The following is a 21,548-nucleotide window of genomic DNA, read 5'->3' on the forward strand; positions in this document are numbered from 1 at the left end:
GTCTTTCTTCATAAGGAAGTCATCCCATCCCCGCTATCATTTTAGTCGCCCTTCGCTGCACCGTTTCCAATTCTGCTATATCTTTCTTGAGATGTGGCGACCAGAATTGAACACAATACTCAAGGTGCGGTCACATCACGGAGCGATATAACGGCATTATGACATCCTCACACCTGTTACCTTTCCTAATAACACCCAACATTCTATTCGCTTTCCTAGCCGCAGCAGCACACTGAGCAGAAGTGTCAGGTACCCCCCAATAACACCCCAAAAAGGGTTGTCTCTGTATGCGCTCACTCTCTTGTCCAAAACCTTCTGTATGCCCGTCACAAGACTGTCACTTGTCCCTTTGTCTGTTCTAAGCAGCACAGCCATATTGATTCAATCTGCTTCACTGGATCTCTGTCACTCACAGTACCTAACATATAAATATAAAGTTATTGTTTTCAAAGGAAAACCACCTGAGTCATTCTTGACAAATAGAAAAGTGTATGAGCTATTTGATGTGAAGAGGTTTTGATGGAACAAGCTGGTTCTAATGTTTCACGGTTAATGTTTTCTTATAAACGTGACAAAGGCTTTTCCATCATAGTCTGCCATTCTCAGTTTACTTACGTTCAAACCAGCTAGCTTCCAGTAGTAGTTACTATACTGGTCTATCATACATTTTGTTTTCTCCTTGAATTTCTCTTCCGATTCGTTCGTCCACCATGTATCTAGATTTCCGTTTTTGTCATATTTCCGGCCTATATAATATACAAAATGCAAAGAAAGCAGTCAAAATAAAAAGGTCTGTGTGCTACTTAATGACTGTAAATCTAGTGGAAACATTCAAGTTCAAAATTAATTAATTCACTACACACATCCCCCGATCCCCTCCATCAAAGGCCCTGCCCCATCAAACCTCCCCCAAGAGACACTCCACCCCCTTAAAAAGGCTCTTTACCCTTCTGAATAAAAAACCCATTTCCCCCAATGCAGACCCCTCCCCCTGGACTACTGGTGTTTAGTGGTGGGTGAGCAGGAGTAATCCCCAGTCACTCTTCCCCTAGCACTGGTCAGCCCATAGCTGTAGTCTTACAGCTTTATCGCTAGGGTTGACCAAAATCATTTTGAAGTCAGCAGCCTATTGGAGAGAAATAACTAGGGATTGCTCCTGCCCCCTCCCCCATCGCTAGACTCTAAGAATAGCCCCAGTAGGTCTATCGAGGTGCCAGTGAGAAATTGTGATCTCCAGTTGAGTGGCCTCCTGTTCAGCGACAGCAGGAAGCACCTTCATAAAGCACCGTCTCCTGCTACCGCTGATCCCACACCCCATTGCATCAGGAGATGATGCTTTATGGACAGCGAGACCATTCCTGTAGCCGTTGGCCGCGAATCAGCTGTGCTGGGGTGGAGAAATGGGTGGAGTTGGGTGGAGAAATGGGCAGGGCAGTGAAGAGATGGGATGGGCTGGGGGTGGACCCTAAATCTCCCACTGAGTGGATTGGCCCTCTTGGCAGCTCCGGGGTGGGGGACAGTGGCGTAGCTGTGGGTGGGCCTGGGTGGGCAGAGTCCCACCCATTCCTGACTCAGGCTCACCCCGTATGGCCTTCAAAATAGTTCAGCAGCGGCTGCCTCACTCCCCTCTCTCCTTCTCCATCACCCCCAGAACTGGCATTTGCCTCCTGCCTGCAGCTCCACAACACACCCCCTTCCCTGTTCTACCTCTGCACCTTCCTCAGCAGCTTTCATTTGCCACACCCTGCCCTCACTGACATCACTTCCTGTTTCCTCCCTGGCAGGACGTAGCAGAGGGAAGCCTGCGGGGCTGGTCAGGCAGTGGATATACATAGCTGCTGTTGAAAGTACTGAGGTATGGGGGTAGTTTCAGAGAGGGTGGAGATGCTGGGCCTCAGGGAGGGGAGGGGAATGCTGGATCTGGTGGAGAAAGATGCAGGACAAAGGAGGGGAGATTTTAGAAGGCCCACCCTTCCAAATTCTGGGCCCACCCAAAATGAAAGGTCTGGCTACGCCCCTGGTGGGGGAGCTTTACTGGTGGAATGATCAGGGGTGGGTGTCGGAATTAAGATACCACTAGCCTCATTAAGAGGGCTAGACTTGAGGCCTGCTATCTGCATTACTGCAGCCAGGAATGCACGATTTTCCAGGCTGTATCATCGCAAATTTATATTTACTGCAGGGGTCATTAACCTGTGATTCTGCAGGTTAGTGACTCCCGCAGTACATATTACTGCATTAAAGTGTGCTGTCTTTCCAGAGCTTAGTAATTACACCTTTGGAAGTTAGCTGGGCAAATCTTTTGAACATCATGTATCCTGCATATGTGCCTTGTTCAGCTATTTCTATCAGACCTTAGCAGTAATTAAAGCATCTTTGAACATTTCCTGGCTCTATTAAGGTGTCTTCTCTGCTTTTTCATAGTTAATTGATTTTTGATAGTCCAGTACTGCAAATCATTTAATTGGTCAAGAAAAGGAGTACATGGGGGGAAAACAGTACCACAGCATGCAGCAACAGTAAATTTGAGATACCTTAATCATCCTATATAATAATTCTCACCTCCAACGTTCTAATGTGCCTGGGGACCGTGGATCCCTCGGAAGTGGTCTGCTAGGCAGGCACGCACTGACGTCAGTGACAGCTGATTCCGAGGCAAGGGAGGAGTAGGGAAACACGCGGAGCGTGTTTCCCTACTCCTCCCCCTGCCTCAGAATCAGCTGTCACCCCCGCACTACGGCCCCCTGGACCCCCCTTCCGCAGTCTGCCCTCCCTCCGTTTTCAACCCCCCCCCGCCCCCATGTTACGTGACCCTGTCGACCCCCCCTGACGTCAGACGTCACCCCTGACGTCAGACGCACGCACAGAAACCTGAAGAGAAGAACCAACGCCGCCCACGCAGGGCAGAACAGCACTTCGGCTGTCGGGGGTTTGTGTCCCCCGTCAGCACAGGTAGTCGACAATGGCAGCGGTTTTCGGCGGGAAGGGGGGGGTCGACAGGGTCGCGGAAGGGGGGTCCACGGGGCCATAACGCGGGGGCGGGGGTTGAAAATGGAGGGAGGGCAGACTGTGGAACACCGAGGGAGGGTGGGGGATTGACTGCCTAGCGCCCGTTTCATTGGTTACAGAAACGGGCCTTTTTCCTAGTACTCTATATGCCTTGGCTTAGGAGTGAGGTTTATTACTGTCATGGTACACAAAAAACTAATAATAACACAAAAACAGAAGAAACAAGTCTTCGCAAAAAATATGTAAAAAAACAAAACAACGAAGATGACTAAAAGCTAAAAATAAAAAGGACGACGCTTCAAATAAAAATACGGTTAAAAACCAATTTTAGTAATCGATGAACAAAATAATTATGAATTATATGAACAAAATTATTATATATGAATTAACAATTTTAAGGACAAAAAATACAGTTGGATGGTCGATGAGCAAGACTCGACACAGATTCTCCAAGAGCATTATTTGAGTCCGATTCAAGAGACGCTGCAGCTCCATTACAAGATCTACAATCGTTAGACGAACTCCTGATGCAGACCCTGTAGGCCGAAACACAGCTGTGTCAAGTCTTGCTCATCGACCATCCAACTGTATTTTTTATCCTTAAAATTGTTAATTCATATATTTTTATTTTGTTCATCGATTATTAAAATTGGGTTTTAACCGTATTTTTATTTGAAGCGCTGTCCTTTTTATTTTTATCTTTTAGTCATCTTCGCTGTTTTGTTTTGTTACACAAAAAACTAACCCACTGAAAAAAACTGGTTCCCCTCTCACCTCCCCTGAAAAAACACAGCACATAAATCAAGGGCTAGATTTACTATAAGGTGGTACTGTATTAACGCATGTAAACACAAATTATCATGTGGGGTTTTTTGTCTGCAGGTCCCTTTTCATACAATGTGACCTATTTAGTAATAATGCATATTATCAGAATTATCACATTAGTGCATTAACCCATTAGTGCCCAATGTTCACATATGTGGGAACAAATATGGGAACATTGGGCACTAATGGGTTAAATAAATCTAACCCGATGATCCCTATCACATGGGCGCCATTGCCATTGAGAAAAAAGTCAGTAATGCAAGACCACGATGCAAATGATTATCTCGAACCTGGATTTGGAAAGGCACATACTTAAATTCTAAGGGGCCCTTTTACTAAGCTGCATAAGCATCTATGCGTGCCCGTGCGCCAAAATGGAGTTACCGCCTGACTACCACGTGGCTCTTGTGGTAATTTCATTTTTGGCATGCGTACGATACGCAAGTCTGCAAAATAATTTTTATTTTTGGACGCCCATATTGAGCGTGCACCAGGTGGCATTTGACGCGTGTAGGTCATTACCACCCGGTTACTGCGTGAGTCTTTACCACTAGGTCAATAGCTGGCGGTAAGGACTCAGACCCAAAATGGACGCACGGCAATTTTTAATTTTGCCGCACATCCATTTTCGGCAAAAAATTTTAAAACGGCATTTTTTACAGCTACGCTGAAAAATGATTCTGTGCATGCCGAAAACACGTGTCCACACTACCGCAGGCCATTTTTTCAGCGCGCCTTTGTAAACGGACCCCTAAATAATCAATAACAAAAAGCAATAGCTGAACGTAGTGGGTCTGGAACCACTGCTCTGTTCTCTGTAACCCAACATCACAGATCATCTAACTTTCCGGAAATCTCTGAAGACCATGTTATTCAGAAGTGCCTACCCTGCGGACTCTTCCAGTGACTCCACTGCTGGAAGCACACCGATCTAGAGACATTTGGACATATCCCCCTTCCCTCTTCCCTCAAAACTTCCCTTCTCCTTCCGTCCATTCCTACTCTTCCCCAGTATCTCTTGTAGGTTTTCTGCTGTATTAGCTTCATTTTTACTGCATTGGCGGCTGCCTCTGTGGTCCGTTGTAAGCCACATTGAGCCTGACACTGTTGGGAAACTGTGGGGTACAAATGAGATAATAAATAAATAAACATATGATTTCTGAGCATAACCCTAGGTAGATCTCTGCTTTGAACAGCTACACTACATACTGATGATTGAATTATTTATTTATTGGGATTTATTAACCGCCTTTATGAAGACATTCACCCAAGGTAGTAATTGGACTCTAGGTCTGCTTGAAGTACTTGATCCTGACCCTGGCTCAGCAGCTCCTAGGAAGAGACCTGGCGAAGCTCCAGCTTATATGGATAATCTTATCATCTTACCACCCAGGAATTCTTACAAATCTTGTCGTTATGCTCATATTAGCCCTCTCCTCAAGTCACTTCACTGGCTTCCTATCCGTTTCCACATACAGTTCAAACTCCTCTTATTGACCTATAAGTGCATTCACTCTGCAGCTCCTCAGTACCTCTCCACTCTCATCTCTCCCTACATTCCTCCCAGGGAACTCCGTTCACTGGGTAAATCTCTCTTGTCTGCACCCTTCTCCTCCACTGCCAACTCCAGACTCCGTTCCTTTTATCTTGCTGCACCATATGCCTGGAATAGACTTCCTGAGCCGGTACGTCAAGCTCCATCTCTGGCCGACATCAAATCTAAGCTAAAAGCCCACCTTTTTGATGCAGCTTTTAACTCCTAACCCTTATTCCCTTGTTCAGCACCCTTATTTTATCATCCTCACTTTAATATTCCCTTATCTCTTGTTTGTCGTGTTTGTCTGTCCTAATTAGATTGTAAGCTCTGTCGAGCAGGGACTGTCTCTTCATGTTCAAGTGTACAGCGCTGCGTACGTCTAGTAGCGCTTTAGAAATGCTAAGTAGTAGTAGTAGTAGTAAATCTTCTCATTCTTACTTACATCTCCACTACCCCACATGTAGTGGCCTCCAGTATAAAACCAGCTACGCACCTACCTTTCCCTATCTCAGCGCACGATTGTGGAATGGTTTACCCAAATCAGTTAAAACTACTTCCGAACAACAGGCTTTCAGAATATCACTGAAGACCACCTTATTTGGAAAAGCTTACGCTACAGTCCCACATTGCATTAGCGACTCCTGAACTGTTACTGTTATGCGGCCCGTATTGAATTCTTCTGCACCTTCCTCTTTTCTTCCCCTCTGTCATTACTCACCAACTACTTCACCCTTAATGTATCTGATTGTTTGTTACTAGATTGATGTAAGCCTTTTTACACTGATGTTAGCCTTTTTGAACTAATGTAAGCCACATTGAGCCTGCCCATGGGTGGGAAAGTGTGGGATATAAACGCTATCAATAAATAAATAAAAATATTCATTGTGTCAAAAGGGCAGTCTTGGTTCCAATTCATTTCATGCACAGAGATGTAATTCTAATTTCCCTAAGAGTAAACAAGCCTATGGAGCTCATTTTCAAACGAGAAAAACGTCCACAAAGTGGCATAAATCTGCATTTTTCTCACAAAAACATCCAACTCGGTATTTTCAAAATCAATTTTTAGACGTTTCTCTATGAAGTCCGTCAGAAGTGCGTTCAACTCACAAGGGGGTGGGATCTGGGCGTTCCTAACACTCGAAATTTTTTCAGCCATAATGGAACAAAACAAAAGTGTTTCTTTCTTTACAACATCCGTAAAATCCGCCCCTTTCTTTCTGAGCACTCTACCAAAACCCTCATCCACACTCTTGTCACCTCTCGTTTAGACTACTGCAATCTGCTTCTTGCTGGCCTCCCACTTAGTCACCTCTCCCCTCTCCAGTCAGTTCAAAACTCTGCTGCCCGTCTCGTCTTCCGCCAGGGTCGCTTTACTCATACTACCCCTCTCCTCAAGACCCTTCACTGGCTCCCTATCCGTTTTCGCATCCTGTTCAAACTTCTTCTACTAACCTATAAATGTACTCACTCTACTGCTCCCCAGTATCTCTCCACACTCGTCCTTCCCTACACCCCTTCCCGTGCACTCCGCTCCATGGATAAATCCTTCTTATCTGTTCCCTTCTCCACTACTGCCAACTCCAGACTTCGCGCCTTCTGTCTCGCTGCACCCTACGCCTGGAATAAACTTCCTGAGTCCCTACGTCTTGCCCCATCCTTGGCCACCTTTAAATCTAGACTGAAAGCCCACCTCTTTAACATTGCTTTTGACTCGTAACCACTTGTAACCACTCGCCTCCACCTACCCTCCTCTCCTCCTTCCTGTACACATTAATTGATTTGATTTGCTTACTTTATTTTTTGTCTATTAGATTGTAAGCTCTTTGAGCAGGGACTGTCTTTTTTCTATGTTTGTGCAGCGCTGCGTACGCCTTGTAGCGCTATAGAAATGCTAAATAGTAGTAGTAGTAGTAGTAGCTAGACCTGCTTTTATAACAAATGAGGCACAAAAGGGTGACCTAAATGACCAGATGACCACTGGAGGGAATCAGCGAAATAACAGCCTCTATGACAGCCTCAGATGTTAGATCCAGATCTAGTAGAACATAAAGGTTCCTGGACTAGTGTAGTGGTCAGTGCAGTGCACCATGGCATGGGGGACTCTGGTCCCTATCTCCCTCTACCTGTCACATTTGTGGAGGAAACTGTGAGCCCTCCAAAACTCATCATAAACCCACTGTACCAAAATATAGGTGTCCCCTTCACCCATAAGGGCTATTTTTAGTGGTGTTCAGTTGTGGGCAGTAGGCAGACAAGACAAGGGAGCAGTGGTGAGATGTGTACCTGGGAACATGTTTTTGAAGTCCTCTGCAGTGCCCCCTAGAGTGCCCCATTTATCTCCTGGGATGTCTGGGAGCCCAGTCTACTAAAAATGCTGGTCCTCTCCTACATCCCAATGGCTTGATTTTCTACGTTTTTCTCTTGGACTTTTTTTTCCCGAAAATGGACCAAAACCCAAAATGTCCAAAGCAGAAAACCTTGTTAAAAACAGTATTTTCAAAAACAAAAGATAGACGTTTTTCTTTTTTGAAAATGAACTTCTTTCCTACTCAGATTTTGGACGTTTTTTTGCAAAACGTCTAAAGTCGGACTTAGATGTCATATCGAAAATGCCCCTCTGTATCTCCTTGAATGCAAGGAGGTATAAAGCCAGGACTTTTGACATGGAAATGTATGGTCATGCTAAGCACAAGCTTGATCTTAGAGATTTAGGGTCAAGTAGCCAAAAGACCAGATTTCAAGCAGAAGCATCCATAAATGTTTCCCTCTTCCTGGCAGACAGACCCTCTCACATTGCAGCTGATCCTGAGCAGCAGCAGCAGCAAGGCAACTTGGATAGCAGAATTCAGTGGAGAGGCGGGACCTGCAGGCCTTCTGGTGCTGATAGGTCCCGTGGTGCTCCGCCCCCTCTGCACACACACTAAACAGAGGACGGCAGGATACTGTAGAACCAAACTTGCCAGGGTTGCGGTTAAGCCGCCCAATTGGGCGACTTTTCGGAAACGGCTGTGGGGAATTTTCTAATCGCGTGGGTTGCGGGGATTTGGGTGGGTTTTCGAGCGGCCGCGGTGCGGGATTGGGTGGGTTTTCGCGGCCGCCGATTGGCCGTTTTTTCCGCTGCCGGGGCTTCTATTGGTCCAATTTGGTCCAACAGAAGCCTTTCAGGGGTGGGGTTGATGTCAGGGGTGACGTCAGAGGCGGGGCTAGTGATGCGGGAGGCGTGGTTAGTGGCACGGGGGGCGGGGCTAGGTGGCGCGGGGGCAGGGTTCGGTGACGCGGGAGATGGGGGTTGGCTGCGGGCGATTTTTGGGCGGGTTTACGGCTGGTTTGGGGCTGGGAAAATTTTTCCCAGCTAGCAACCTTGTGTAGAACCTATCAGCAATGGAGGGCTCATAGCCCCAGGCTGAATTCTGCAAATGAGGTTGTTTTGTTGCTGCTGCTCAGGTTCATTTGCTGAACAGGGCAGTGGTGCTGTGGCCTCAGGCCTGAATTAAGGCATGCATACAGTGACAATACTCTCATATCTATCATAATTTTGTCTCTGTCTAAATCAGGATGGTCAGGGCTCTACTGTGCAAGACAAGGAACAAAAATGCAAGGCAAAGTGATTTTTGCCAATACTTGAAAAATATCTTTAATAACAAAAACAAGAAAGACATAGTCCCAAGTGTCCTATAGAATATATACAGTGGCTATAAACTGAGTGATCACTTGGACAGCAAATTCTATCAGTAATATCAATAATCTCCCACCTCCCTCTCTCTTTCCTGTCCCAGGAGCACATACAAACCTAGCACAGTACCTAGGGGCATGTCCTTAATTGTGACATTTCCAGGAGAAATGGGGAAACATAATTTATCAGAATTCTTCCAAAAAGTAACATAAAAAATCATGACCATTTGGTATGTATTTCAGTGACGGCCGGAAAAATAAGACAAAAGAAGGTATTTTCATAAATAACACAACGCAACAATGATTTTGCTACTGAGAGAAAAACGTGTGATTTATACTAAATTGAACCCGCCCGATTCCAAATATGAACTCTGAATTTGCCTGACACGTCTAGATTTTAAGTTATACATGCAAAGCCTATTCACTTATAATATTAATGCTTGGGATGCATTTGTGCTAGTAGTGCAGAACTTCCTTGGGAACGGACGAGCTGAAAACTATGCTGAACTAGTAGACAACATGCTTAAAGCATATGAACAACTTGGCTGCCGAATGTCATTGAAAATACATTTCTTACATTCCCATCTTGACTTTTTCCCACCCAATTTGGGACACGTAAGTGACGAACATGGAGAGAGGTTCCATAAAGACATTTCTACAATGGAGAACAGATATCAAGGCCACTGGAATCCCAACACAATGGGGGACTACTGCTGGTTTTTGCAACGGGAAAATATGACCAGTCACAAACGCAAAAGTAGATGCCTGAAGCAACAGTACTGGGCCTTGCTGAAGTAAGACTTTAAAAGTGGAATGCGAGACTTTTTTGAAATTTTGTTATTCCGTTACATTTTCATATACTGTTTACTACAAAAACTTTGATGTAGATCAGGTAATTGTTGGAGTCACAGTTTCCAGGGAGAGGTAATTTCCATTCGGTTTAGCACCCCCAATAATTTTGAAAAGTTGGCTCCCCTGGTTGGAGTAAAACTCGTTCTGTAAAAAATTATTCAATGCTTTCCAAGTGCTTAATTCATTTGGGCAAACTTATGCATAACAATATTTCCTGACGTGTTACAACAATTCTGACTTCAGATTTGGAATACGCACACTGAATTTAGTATAGGACAAATGGTTTTTGCCCAGTAGCACACGAAAATTTTTTTTTGTTGTGTTATGTAATTTTTAAGGGCAAATACCTACATCTTTATAGCTTTCACTTTCGTTAAAAACATGAATCCCAGTTCTGTATCAGTTATCTAGTTCAAAAAAGAGAAGTCCGCGTTCGAGCCTATTGAAAGCAATTCCATAACTGGGTGCGTGCAGTTACGCACATCTTGCGTATATAGGGGTAGATTCTATATATGACACCTGAAAAATCCACGCAGTAAAAAAAAATACGCCTAGGCGTATTCTCTAAAGTACACCTAAATTATATAGAATAAGCTTAAATCTCGGTGTGGTATATAGAATAACGCCGAGTGCCTCTCCACGCAACCAAATTTGGTCGTGTCCATTTAGACCATGTTTTACTTGGCGTGAATTCCAACGTCTATATTAGGCCCAGAGATGTTGTATTCTATAATAAGGCGCATAGATTTTAGAAACGTCCATTCCGTGCCCATAGCCATGCCCCCTTTTCAACTGTGCAACTTGGAATTTACACGCATCACGTTACAGAATACGCTCAGCAACTTGTACGTGTAAATCGTAATTAATGCTTAGTGCTGATAATTGCTTGTTAACTAACATCCAATTGATAGCACTGACTAGCTAGTTTAACAATTAAGTAGAATTTGGGGGAATAATGCACAACAACCAAAACACAGCGGAAGTTTTTGTATTAATTGTGAATAAATGACAGAGGGGAAGAGGACCTCAGACCAGTGACACTTTTTTAATCAATTAAGATTATAATCATGTGGTCACATGTTGTTCCTGGCTGCCGCTGCGCTGCTCAATAGAAGCAGCGGCAGCAGAAGATCTCGTCGTCGGGAGTCTCGGGATTTCTACCACAGTGCAATATTGCAGGGTGCTCTTCCCCTGACGAAGCCCTATGTGGCGAAACAGGACCGTAGGGGAGCCTCTGGTTGGAGCAGCAATAAGCTAAGCTAAGTAGCTGTGGTGTTTAATGTTCAATGTTTACTGAATATGCTTGAGAAATCCAGCATTAATAAATATTAAAAGCGCACGAACCAATATTTAGGGAGGAGGCTGGTAGAGGACCAGTGATTACATATTTGTGACCACATGATTATAATCTTAATTGATTAAAAAAGTGTCACTGGCCTGAGGTCCTCTTCCCTTCTGTCTTTTATTCACAATTAATACAAAAACTTCCGCTGTGTTTTGGTTGTTATGTTCTACAATTCAGTGGAGTGATCCCCTTTTGTTTTTGTTACTTGGGGAATAATTCACCAAATAGTGCCACTTATACGTCCAAATGTACGATATGCTATTTTATAAAGTAGCGCATAAATGTGAAAGCGAATGCACATGGGCAAAGCATGGACATGGCACCATCATACATACATTGCATGGCACAATTAGGCGTGCCATCTTATGACAACCTGGCATAAGTAGTTGCACCTAAATGTAGGCATCACGGTGCCATGTTGCGCTAGCATTCTATAATGAAATCAATGCAAAGATGCCATTTTAGAAGTGGCATGCGACGCATGACATCGAGGCACCTAACTTGAAGCCAAAGAAGGAGCAGCCAAAAGCAGCAAGTACCCGACAACATTTATTAATAAAGTAACCTTTGATAAAACAAAAGTGTGTTTGTATCATCCGGCCATTCAAACACAGAAGGGAACACACCAGCGGTGTACCAAGGACGGAGCGGTGGGGACGGTCCTCCCCAGGTGCATGCTGCAGGGGATCAGGGAGCAGCCGCGTGGCTGTAAGCTCCACTGGTTCCCTGCTCCCTCTGCTTTTACTTTCTGTTCCGGGGCAGAGGGAGCAGGGAACCGGCGGAGCTTACAGCCACGCGGCTGCTCCCAGCACCCCAGTAGGTAAGAAGAATGCACCCGGGGGGGGGGGGGGGATTGGAGGTGATGTGCTGGGTGGGCAACACTACATCTTGGGGGTTGGTGCGCAGTGGCGATCCGCCCCGGGTGGCAGCTGACCAAGGAACACCACTAAAATACACTCAACAGATTGGCTGCAACAGGGGTGTCCAACTTCAGCCCTCGCCAGGTTGGGTTTTCAGGATTTCTCCAATGAACATGCATATTAATCCCTATAATGAGCTCCCACTATTTCTCACTAGTTACTCTATATGAATAATATAACCATTAAGTAACTACTTGTTTGTGAGTTTACTTTCTTTCTTTATATCAACTGCAAATCTATAAAAATCCTTCACAACTTTTATGGGTCCTTATGGTTCTCATGCATTCATCCATTCACTTACTCTCATACATCTGCTCCACTCTCTTATCTCAGCCAACCTCTCATTTCATCCTCTTAACCCGTGGGGACCGTATGATACAAAGGTTCCTACTTTCTCGTTGGTTACAGAGGATATCATTACAACTTATCTCTTATGTGTTCTCCTATTGCTCAAAATTGTACTGTTGTTAAAGTTCAATGTTCTATATCAATCCATTCCAGATCGAGGTGCAGCTATGCCCTCAAATATAAACCACTACTAAATGGACTTGGGAAAAATCCACAATTCCAGAAATAACATGTATAGAATGTTTGTACTTTTGGGAAGCTCGCCAGGTGCTCTTGGCCTGGATTGGCCGCTGTCATGGACAGGATGCTGGGCTCGATGGACCCTTGGTCTTTTCCCAGTGTGGCATTACTTATGTACTTCCTTCAAACTTATTGCAAGGATCTTCTGAGTCAAATATTCCTACAATACTTATAAGTTGCTGAATATATTCCTTCCGTCCCAGTATCGTGCTTCTCCCTCGGTATCTCAGTGTAGTTCTTTCAGATTGTCATTCAAATTGCCAACTTGGCTTTCATTGATATATATTGATGAACAGCACCTCAAGGCATACAATGGAGGCAGTGCATGCAAACAGATCTCATGCATATTCATTGGGGAAATCTTGAAAACCCAACTGAAATGCGACCCTCGAGGACCGAGGTTGGACAATATAGTATCAGTAATGGCTCTGTATAAATTACGTATTATCACCGACTGCCCCAACAAACACTTTATGACCAATAGCAAGGCTGTCACTTGACAATTCAAATTTCTACTCACAGAATCATTCAGATGAAAGATCACCACAGTAAAATAAAAAGGGAAGCCTTGATAAAGCTAAGGCGAAACATACGTCAACACCATTCCCCCTACAGAAGATATTACTTCAAATAAGTACTTTTGTTATCAAATCAGTGAAAAAAAGATTATAAGCAAGCATATCAGCATATAGGAAACCAGTAATTAAGAAATTTGAGTAATGTTAAAAATATGTACGGACTGATGACAATATAAGGTGTGATATCAACTTCCAAAAAGTCATGCCTAGAGCTTAATGGAAGTTCACCTCTGATGGCCCATTTTACCTGAATGATTCTGTGGGTAGAAATTTGAATTGTCAAACTACAACAATATAGATCATTACCAGTGCATCTTTTCTACCAAAAAAGGTGCCAGTACTCAAATGCTAGGCCACCCTTCAGGAATGGGGTGATCACTGAGAGACCCACCTCACAATAGCCAGGCCCCCTGCAGCCAGTCACAGAATCCATGACAAGACAGAATTGTTGTGCAGAGCCTGAAATCTTTCATTAACACTTGGGGACCATGGGTCAATTTTAGCAGACAATAGAAAAGGTGCCGGTACTCAGTACCCCCAAGTACCCCCTCAAAAAAAGCCCTGATCATTACTTACCATTGTTATCAAAGCCATGTGTAAACTCATGTCCAACAATTACTCCAATGGCTCCATAGCTTAAAGACCTATATAGTACAAAACAACATTTTTATGAATGGAGTACTGTCAATAAAATATATTTATTTATTACTACATTTGCACCCCGCACTTTCCCACTCAAAGCATGTTCAATGCGGCTTACATAGTAATAGGGATTACGGAGTATTGATAGAGAGAATATAAGTATAGCAGAATGACCAAAGAGATAAGTAGGTAGAGAAGGACAAGGGTGAAGGGTGAAGGGAGTAGGAGAGATATAAGCAAGGGTAGGTGAGCGTTGGAGGAGGAGTAGAGGAGGCGGGAGGGGGATGGGACACGGGATAAGCATAGAGAATTTAGGTGGGAGAAGTAGTCCAGGTCATTGTCGTTGTCTCCTGGATATGTGTTGGGTAGTGTATATATATATATATATATATATATATATATATATATATATAGGCCTCTATGCAAAAAATGGGATTACCAGATCAGGATGTTCACAATTCCCTGCATATTTTACAAAAGACTGTGCTGAAATCAGAGCCTTTTGTAAAATAAGTATATGGATGCCTGTATCAAAATTTGATTATTTTATTTTTTGTTACATTTGTACCCCGCGCTTTCCCACTCATGGCAGGCTCAATGCAGCTTACATGGGGCAATGGAGGGTTAAGTGACTTGCCCAGAGTCACAAGGAGCTGCCTGTGCCTGAAGTGGGAATTGTACTCAGTTCCTCAGGACCAAAGTCCACCACCCTAACCACTAGGCCACTCCTACACAGGTGAAGCTGAAACCTAAAATCAGTCAGCCTCTACCTTAGCACATGATTTACAATATTCTGTAAGTTATGCCCATACATGTTAGACCTGCCCTACTACTACTACTATTTAGCATTTTTGTAGCGCTACAAGGCATACGCAGCGCTGCACAAACATAGAAGAAAGACAGTCCCTGCTCAAAGAGCTTACAATCTAATAGACAAAATATAAAGTAAGCAAATCAAATCAATTAATGTGTACAGGAAGGAGGAGAGGAGGGTAGGTGGAGGCGAGTGGTTACAAGTGGTTACGAGTCAAAAGCAATGTTAAAGAGGTGGGTTTTCAGTCTAAATTTAAAGGTGGCCAAGGATGGGGCAAGACGTAGGGGCTCAGGAAGTTTATTCCAGGCATAGGGTGCAGCGAGACAGAAGGCGCGAAGTCTGGAGTTGGCAGTAGTGGAGAAGGGAACAGATAAGAAGGATTTATCCATGGAGCGGAGTGCACGGGAAGGGGTGTAGGGAAGGACGAGTGTGGAGAGATACTGGGGAGCAGCAGAGTGAGTACATATATAGGTTAGTAGAAGAAGTTTGAACAGGATACGAAATCGGATAGGGAGCCAGTGAAGCGACTTGAGGAGAGGGGTAGTATGAGTAAAGCGACCCTGGCGGAAGACGAGACGGGCAGCAGAGTTTTGAACCGATTGGAGAGGGGAGAGGTGACTAAGTGGGAGGCCAGCAAGAAGCAGATTGCAGTAGTCTAAACGAGAGGTGACAAGGGTGTGGATGAGGGTTTTGGTACAGTGCTCGGAAAGAAACGGGCGGATTTTACGGATGTTGTAAAGAAAGAAACGACAGGTCTTGGCGATCTGCTGGATATGAGCAGAGAAGGAGAGAGAAGAGTCAAAGATGACCCCAAGGTTTCGAGTTGAGGAGACAGGGAGAATGAGAGAGCCATCAACAGAAATAGAAAATGGTTGCTGAGACCTCCTGCAGCCGTCTTGGCAGCATTTCCTACTATGCAGTGGCACTGAGTAGAAACAAGTGGAGTTCGTTTCTGCCCCCGAAGGCCACTAGACCACCAAGGCTTCTTAAGATAGGCCAGGGGAGGGTTTATGGGTGGTGGACAGGCAAGATGGGGGTAGACAGTGATTGTGAGGTGAGGGCGGAGAGAAATCACGGAAAGGGGGTGTTTCACTTTTAGCCAAAAATGCTCAGGCATTTTCGGCTGAAACCAGATTTCAGGCCAATTTTAGAGCCGAATCCGAAACCGTCACAGAAATTCGGTCGGCCTTACTTCCTCTACCTTAGCACGTAGCTTACAACATTCTGTAAGTTATGAGTAAACATGTTAGATATGTCAATGCCCCGCCCACGTCCCTCCCTCTGTGCACACTCTGCTGCATTTATGCACTATGCAAGGTTGTGATTTAAGGTTATAGAAAACTGCTTAGCATCCAGCTAGCACTTACATCCAAGACTATCACGGTTAAGTGCATAAAGGCAAGTGTTCCACAACTTATGCACACACTCAGCGCACAAATGTAGCTGCCAAATTATGAGGAAAAGGAGTCAGCCACACAAAGTGGAGGAACACTCAGTCCCTATGTCAGTCCACAAGAGAGTAGGGTAGGAAGGCTCTTCCAAAGGACCAAGGGAGACGTTAGTTCAAGTGGATGATCTTTATTAGAACAACTTAAAAGACTCGACACAGCTGCTGTGCCTCAGTGTAAGAACGCCTGCTTCGGGAGTCTACAAACAACAAATACAAATCTTATGTGAACATGTAAATCATAAAATACAAGGAGCATATGAAAATATAAAAATGTATATAAATTAAAAAATAATAAATGATGTGGATAAAAGAATAAACAACAGTAAATAGAACTATAAAAGCGGCAAATTTTACATGGATACAACAAAATAGTGTAAAAAATAATAAAAAAATTTTTTTTAAAGAATATTGGTGTTTGCATACTGGGGGGATACAGGATTACAAAGGGGAACAAATGATAAATAATAAATAAAATGTATATAATAAAGGCTAAAATAAGATATAGCTAACCTCGTGATTTATACAGGATAGGAGGCATTTTGCGAGCTGGTTGTTAAATTCCTTTATGCATGGCCGCAATCTGTTTGCCTCTCCTCCCCCGAGCCGCAGGGTCCCAAGCACATACCTGAACTGAAGCCACCCTGGTGGTCTAGTGGATTCTTCAGGGCAGGAAAGATTCCCAGCTTTTCCTGCCCGCTGCCGGCGCTGACCCTCTTGCTGCCGCATCTTCTTTAAAATGGCTGCCGAGACTTACAGCGGCAGCCTGGCAAGACTTCAGTTCAGGTATGTGCCGGGACCCTGTGGCTCGGGGGAGGAGAGGCAAACAGATTGCGGGCATGCATAAAGGAATTTAACATCCGGCTCGCAAAATGTTGGAAAAATTTACCAACCGGCTCTTGCGAGCTGGTGCGAGCCGGCTCCAGCACACCACTGCCCCTACTGGACCATCATGGACTTTAGGCAGGCCTGGGTGGGAGTGAGTACGGAGCTGGGGGGACTGGGAGGGGGGATCTTTCCTGGTCAGGGGGAGGGGGATCAGAAGGGGGGAGCAGAGAGCATATGAATATCGGCCGGGACCCGCATACACTCCAGCAGTCAGCATATAATAAGTTAGCCACAGATATACAGTGCTGGTGCTCTGACATGGCCCAGGACTGAACCTCTGGGGCTAAATCTGCCTGTAGCGGTCACTGTTTTAAAAAACACTGACCACAGCCAGCTGAATATCTACTGGCATATTTTTAAGTTAGCTAACGTGATCATTTCATATGAAAATCCAGTTCTGCATAGTTCACATCAGAGGGTATATCTCATGCTGCCAATCCTTCCCCTCCCCCATCTTAAAATCACCTCCAGTCTTTGCCCAGGCAGTGCTAGCGGCACTCATAGGTTGCCTGCGTCCTACATAAGTACATAAGTATTGCCATACTGGGAAAGACCAAAGGTCCATCGAGCCCAGCATCCTGTTTCCTACAGTGGCCAATCCAGGTCACAAGTACCTGGCAGAAACCCAAACAATAGTAACATTCCATGTAGAACCCCAAAGAGTAGCAAGATTCTAGAATTCTAAAGAATAACAAGATTCCATGCAGAATTTCAAAGTGTATAGCAACATTCCATTTAGAACCCTAAAGAGTAGCAAGATTCATTCAGAATCCCAAGTACATAAGTGTTGCTATACTGGGAAAGACCAAAGGTCCATCGAGCCCAGCATCCTGTTTCCTACAGTGGCCAATCCAGGTCACAAGTACCTGGCAGAAACCCAAACAATAGTAACATTCCATGTAGAACCCCAAAGAGTAGCAAGATTCTAGAATTCTAAAGAATAACAAGATTCCATGCAGAATTTCAAAGTGTATAGCAACATTCCATTTAGAACCCTAAAGAGTAGCAAGATTCCATTCAGAATCCCAAGTACATAAGTGTTGCTATACTGGGAAAGACCAAAGGTCCATCGAGCCCAGCATCCTGTTTCCTACAGTGGCCAATCCAGGTCACAAGTACCTGGCAGAAACCCAAACAATAGTAACATTCCATGTAGAACCCCAAAGAGTAGCAAGATTCTAGAATTCTAAAGAATAACAAGATTCCATGCAGAATTTCAAAGTGTATAGCAACATTCCATTTAGAACCCTAAAGAGTAGCAAGATTCCATTCAGAATCCCAAGTACATAAGTGTTGCTATACTGGGAAAGACCAAAGGTCCATCGAGCCCAGCATCCTGTTTCCAACAGTGGCCAATCCAGGTCACAGATACCCGGCAAGATCCCAAAAATGTACAAAACATTTTATACTGCTTATCCCAGAAATAGTGGATTTTCCCCAAGTCCATTTAATAACGGTCTATGGACTTTTCCTTTAGGAAGCCATCCAAACCTTTTTAAAACTCCACTAACCACCGGGGCATTCTCTCTGAACCGTCCTGCCCTTCAGAAAATAGGAAGTTGGGTCAGAAGGGGCGGGTCATTTCAGAGAGAAAGCCCCGGTGCTGGCCACAGGCAGCCTATGAGTGCCGCTTGAACTGCCTAGGCAAAGACTGAAGGTGATTTTAAGGTGTGGGGAAGGGAAGTTTATACACAACTCCTCCACATATATTCAGAGCTGTCTTACAATATCTGCTTGTTATACCACTATCATGTCTTATCAATATCATGTTACCCAAGATCCTTCTGTAACACTAAATGTCTATTTTCTAATGTATTTCCACTATTCATGATTATTGTAAGCCACATATAGCCTGCAAAGAGGTGGGAAAATGTGGGATACAAATGCAATCAAACATATAAACGGCAAGTGACCGACTCATCTGCAAATGCGCAGTAGAGACTTCCCTCTCTGTCCCGCCCTCGTGTCAAGATGTGATGACGTCAGAGGGCGTAACAGAGAGGGAAACGGAGTCGGAGTCACTGTCGGACGCTGCTGCCTGGAAAAGAAAATCACGCGCACCAACCTCCACCCTCCCCTCCCATCCCCGCCGCCGCTCCCGCCCTCCTCCGTATCGGGCCCCCTTCACTGACCTGACAGCGCCTCTCACCTCCATGTGGAAGCGCTGCAGGCAGCAGCAGAGCGATCAGCTGCTGCCTGCAGCACTTTCACACGGAGGTGAGAGGCGCTGTCAGGTCAGTGAAGGGGGCCCGGCACGGAGGGGGGAGGGAGCGGCGGCGAGGAGGGTAGCTGGAAATCTCGTCCGTTTTAACGGGCTTAACGGCTAATAAATAAATAAATAAGGAATTGTGAAAGCTTTGCAGGGCCAGGAAGGGAAGGGAGAGATGCGGTGGGAGGGAGAAGGAGGGACTGAAAAGGGGTGCTTACATGCCTTTGGTTCACATGCAATGAATGGCATGCAAGTAAGGTAAGGGGGGGGGGGGGACGATTATAATCTAGACTGATCAACTTACCGAGGATATTCCTTCCCCCAAAAGAAAGGCTTCTGGAGTTCCCCTGCTGGAAACCCTACAAAACATCACAAATACGAGACTGTTGAATAGGAACTCATTCACTTATCCACTTGGGGCTCAATTATCCCCTTTTCCTAGGGGAACCCCAGCCAGTCAGATTTTTAGGATATCCGCAATGAATATTTATGAGATTGATTTGCATGCCCTGCCTTCTTGGTATGCATATCTATCTCATGCATATTCATTGTGGGCATCCTGAAAATCTGACTGCCTGGAATTCCCCCAGGACAGGTTCGGGAGCCCCTGTTAGATGTTGTTCTAGGTCTCAACTGAATTATTTCATCACAGCCTCACCCATGACTTAAGCAACATCCACAGTAAAAGAGTATTATAGCAGACGATAACGGACATCGAGAACGGCTTGCCTACCCAGTCTGCTCAGTTATTCTGCTCCACACTGCTCAGGATATATCCGAGCTGCCAGTTTTAGTGCACCTAGCGGTACAAACCATGCCAAAGGAACGCTCGGTTTCTGTGACTGCAGGAGCTGGCGGTACGGAAGGTTCCACCTGCTGGAACTTTAGAACTACAAGCTAGAGATGTCACTCTTTGGATTCTACTGTATTTATAACAGAAAGGCACAGTGACACGTTTGACAAAATGGAATCAAGGGAAATGCTTACTAAACTGCGCTAACCGCCGGATTCTTTTCCTATTTTTTTGTTACATTTGTACCCTGCGCTTTCCCACTCATGGCAGGCTCAATGCGGCTTACATGGGGCAATGGAGGGTTAAGTGACTTGCCCAGAGTCACAAGGAGCTGCCTGTGCCTGAAGTGGGAATTGAACTCAGTTCCTCAGGATCAAAGTCCACCACCCTAACCACTAGGCCACTCCTCCACTGTTGCTACTATTTGAGATTCCACATGAAATGTTGCTATTCCACTAGCAACATTCCATGTAGAAGTCGGCCCTTGCAGATCACCAATGTGGCCGCGCAGGCTTCTGCTTCTGTGAGTCTGACATCCTGCACGTACATGCAGGACGTCAGACTCACAGAAACAGAAGCCTGCGCAGCCTTCTACATGGAATGTTGCTAGTGGAATAGCAACATTCCATGTAGAATCTCCAATAGTAGCAACATTCCATGTAGAATCTCCAGTAGTAGCAATATTCCATCTAGAATCTCCAATAGTAGCAACATTCCATCTAGAATCTCCATTACTATCTATTTTTGTTACATTTGTACCCGCGCTTTCCCACTCATGGCAGGCTCAATGCAGCTTACATGGGGCAACGGAGGGTTAAGTGACTTACCCAGAGTCACAAGGAGCTGCCTGTGCCTGAGGTGGGAATCAAACTCAGTTCCTCAGTTCGCCAGGACCAAAGTCCACCACCCTAACCACTAGGCCACTCCTCCACTGTTGCTACTATTTGAGATCCTACATGGAATGTTGCTATTCCACTAGCAACATTCCATGTAGAAGTCGGCCCTTGCAGATCACCAATGTGGCCGCGCAGGCTTCTGCTTCTGTGAGTCTGACGTCCTGCACATACGTGCAGGACGTCAGACTCACAGAAACAGAAGCCTGCGCAGCCTTCTACATGGAATGTTGCTAGTGGAATAGCAACATTCCATGTAGAATCTCCAATAGTAGCAACATTCCATGTAGAATCTCCAATAGTATCTATTTTATTTTTGTTACATTTGTACCCCGTGCTTTCCCACTCATGGCAGGCTCAATGCGGCTTACATGGGGCAATGGAGGGTTAAGTGACTTGCCCAGCGTCACAAGGAGCTGCCTGTGCCTGAAGTGGGAATCGAACTCAGTTCAGAAGAATCCGCAGCCAAGCGGAGAACTCGAACTCCCCACGGGAAAACACAAGTATAAGTGAGAGTGGGATGTTTGACCACGGAA

General features: G+C 45.0%; 1 protein-coding gene across 1 annotated transcript in view; it reads right to left on the bottom strand.

Moving 5' to 3' along the window:
* The window catches only part of PHEX (phosphate regulating endopeptidase homolog X-linked), a 207,021-nt gene that overhangs the window by 15,313 nt on the left and 170,160 nt on the right, over window positions 1–21,548 (bottom strand). The window contains exons 16-18 of the mRNA XM_030202253.1: window positions 19,631–19,685; window positions 13,903–13,970; window positions 616–746 (exon numbers count right to left, since the gene is read on the bottom strand). Of these exons, the coding sequence (XP_030058113.1) occupies window positions 616–746; window positions 13,903–13,970; window positions 19,631–19,685 (254 nt within the window). The remainder of the gene's footprint in view (window positions 1–615; window positions 747–13,902; window positions 13,971–19,630; window positions 19,686–21,548) is intronic.

The sequence above is a fragment of the Microcaecilia unicolor genome, chromosome 4, assembly GCF_901765095.1.
Source record: "Microcaecilia unicolor chromosome 4, aMicUni1.1, whole genome shotgun sequence".
Taxonomy (NCBI): Eukaryota; Metazoa; Chordata; class Amphibia; order Gymnophiona; family Siphonopidae; genus Microcaecilia; species Microcaecilia unicolor.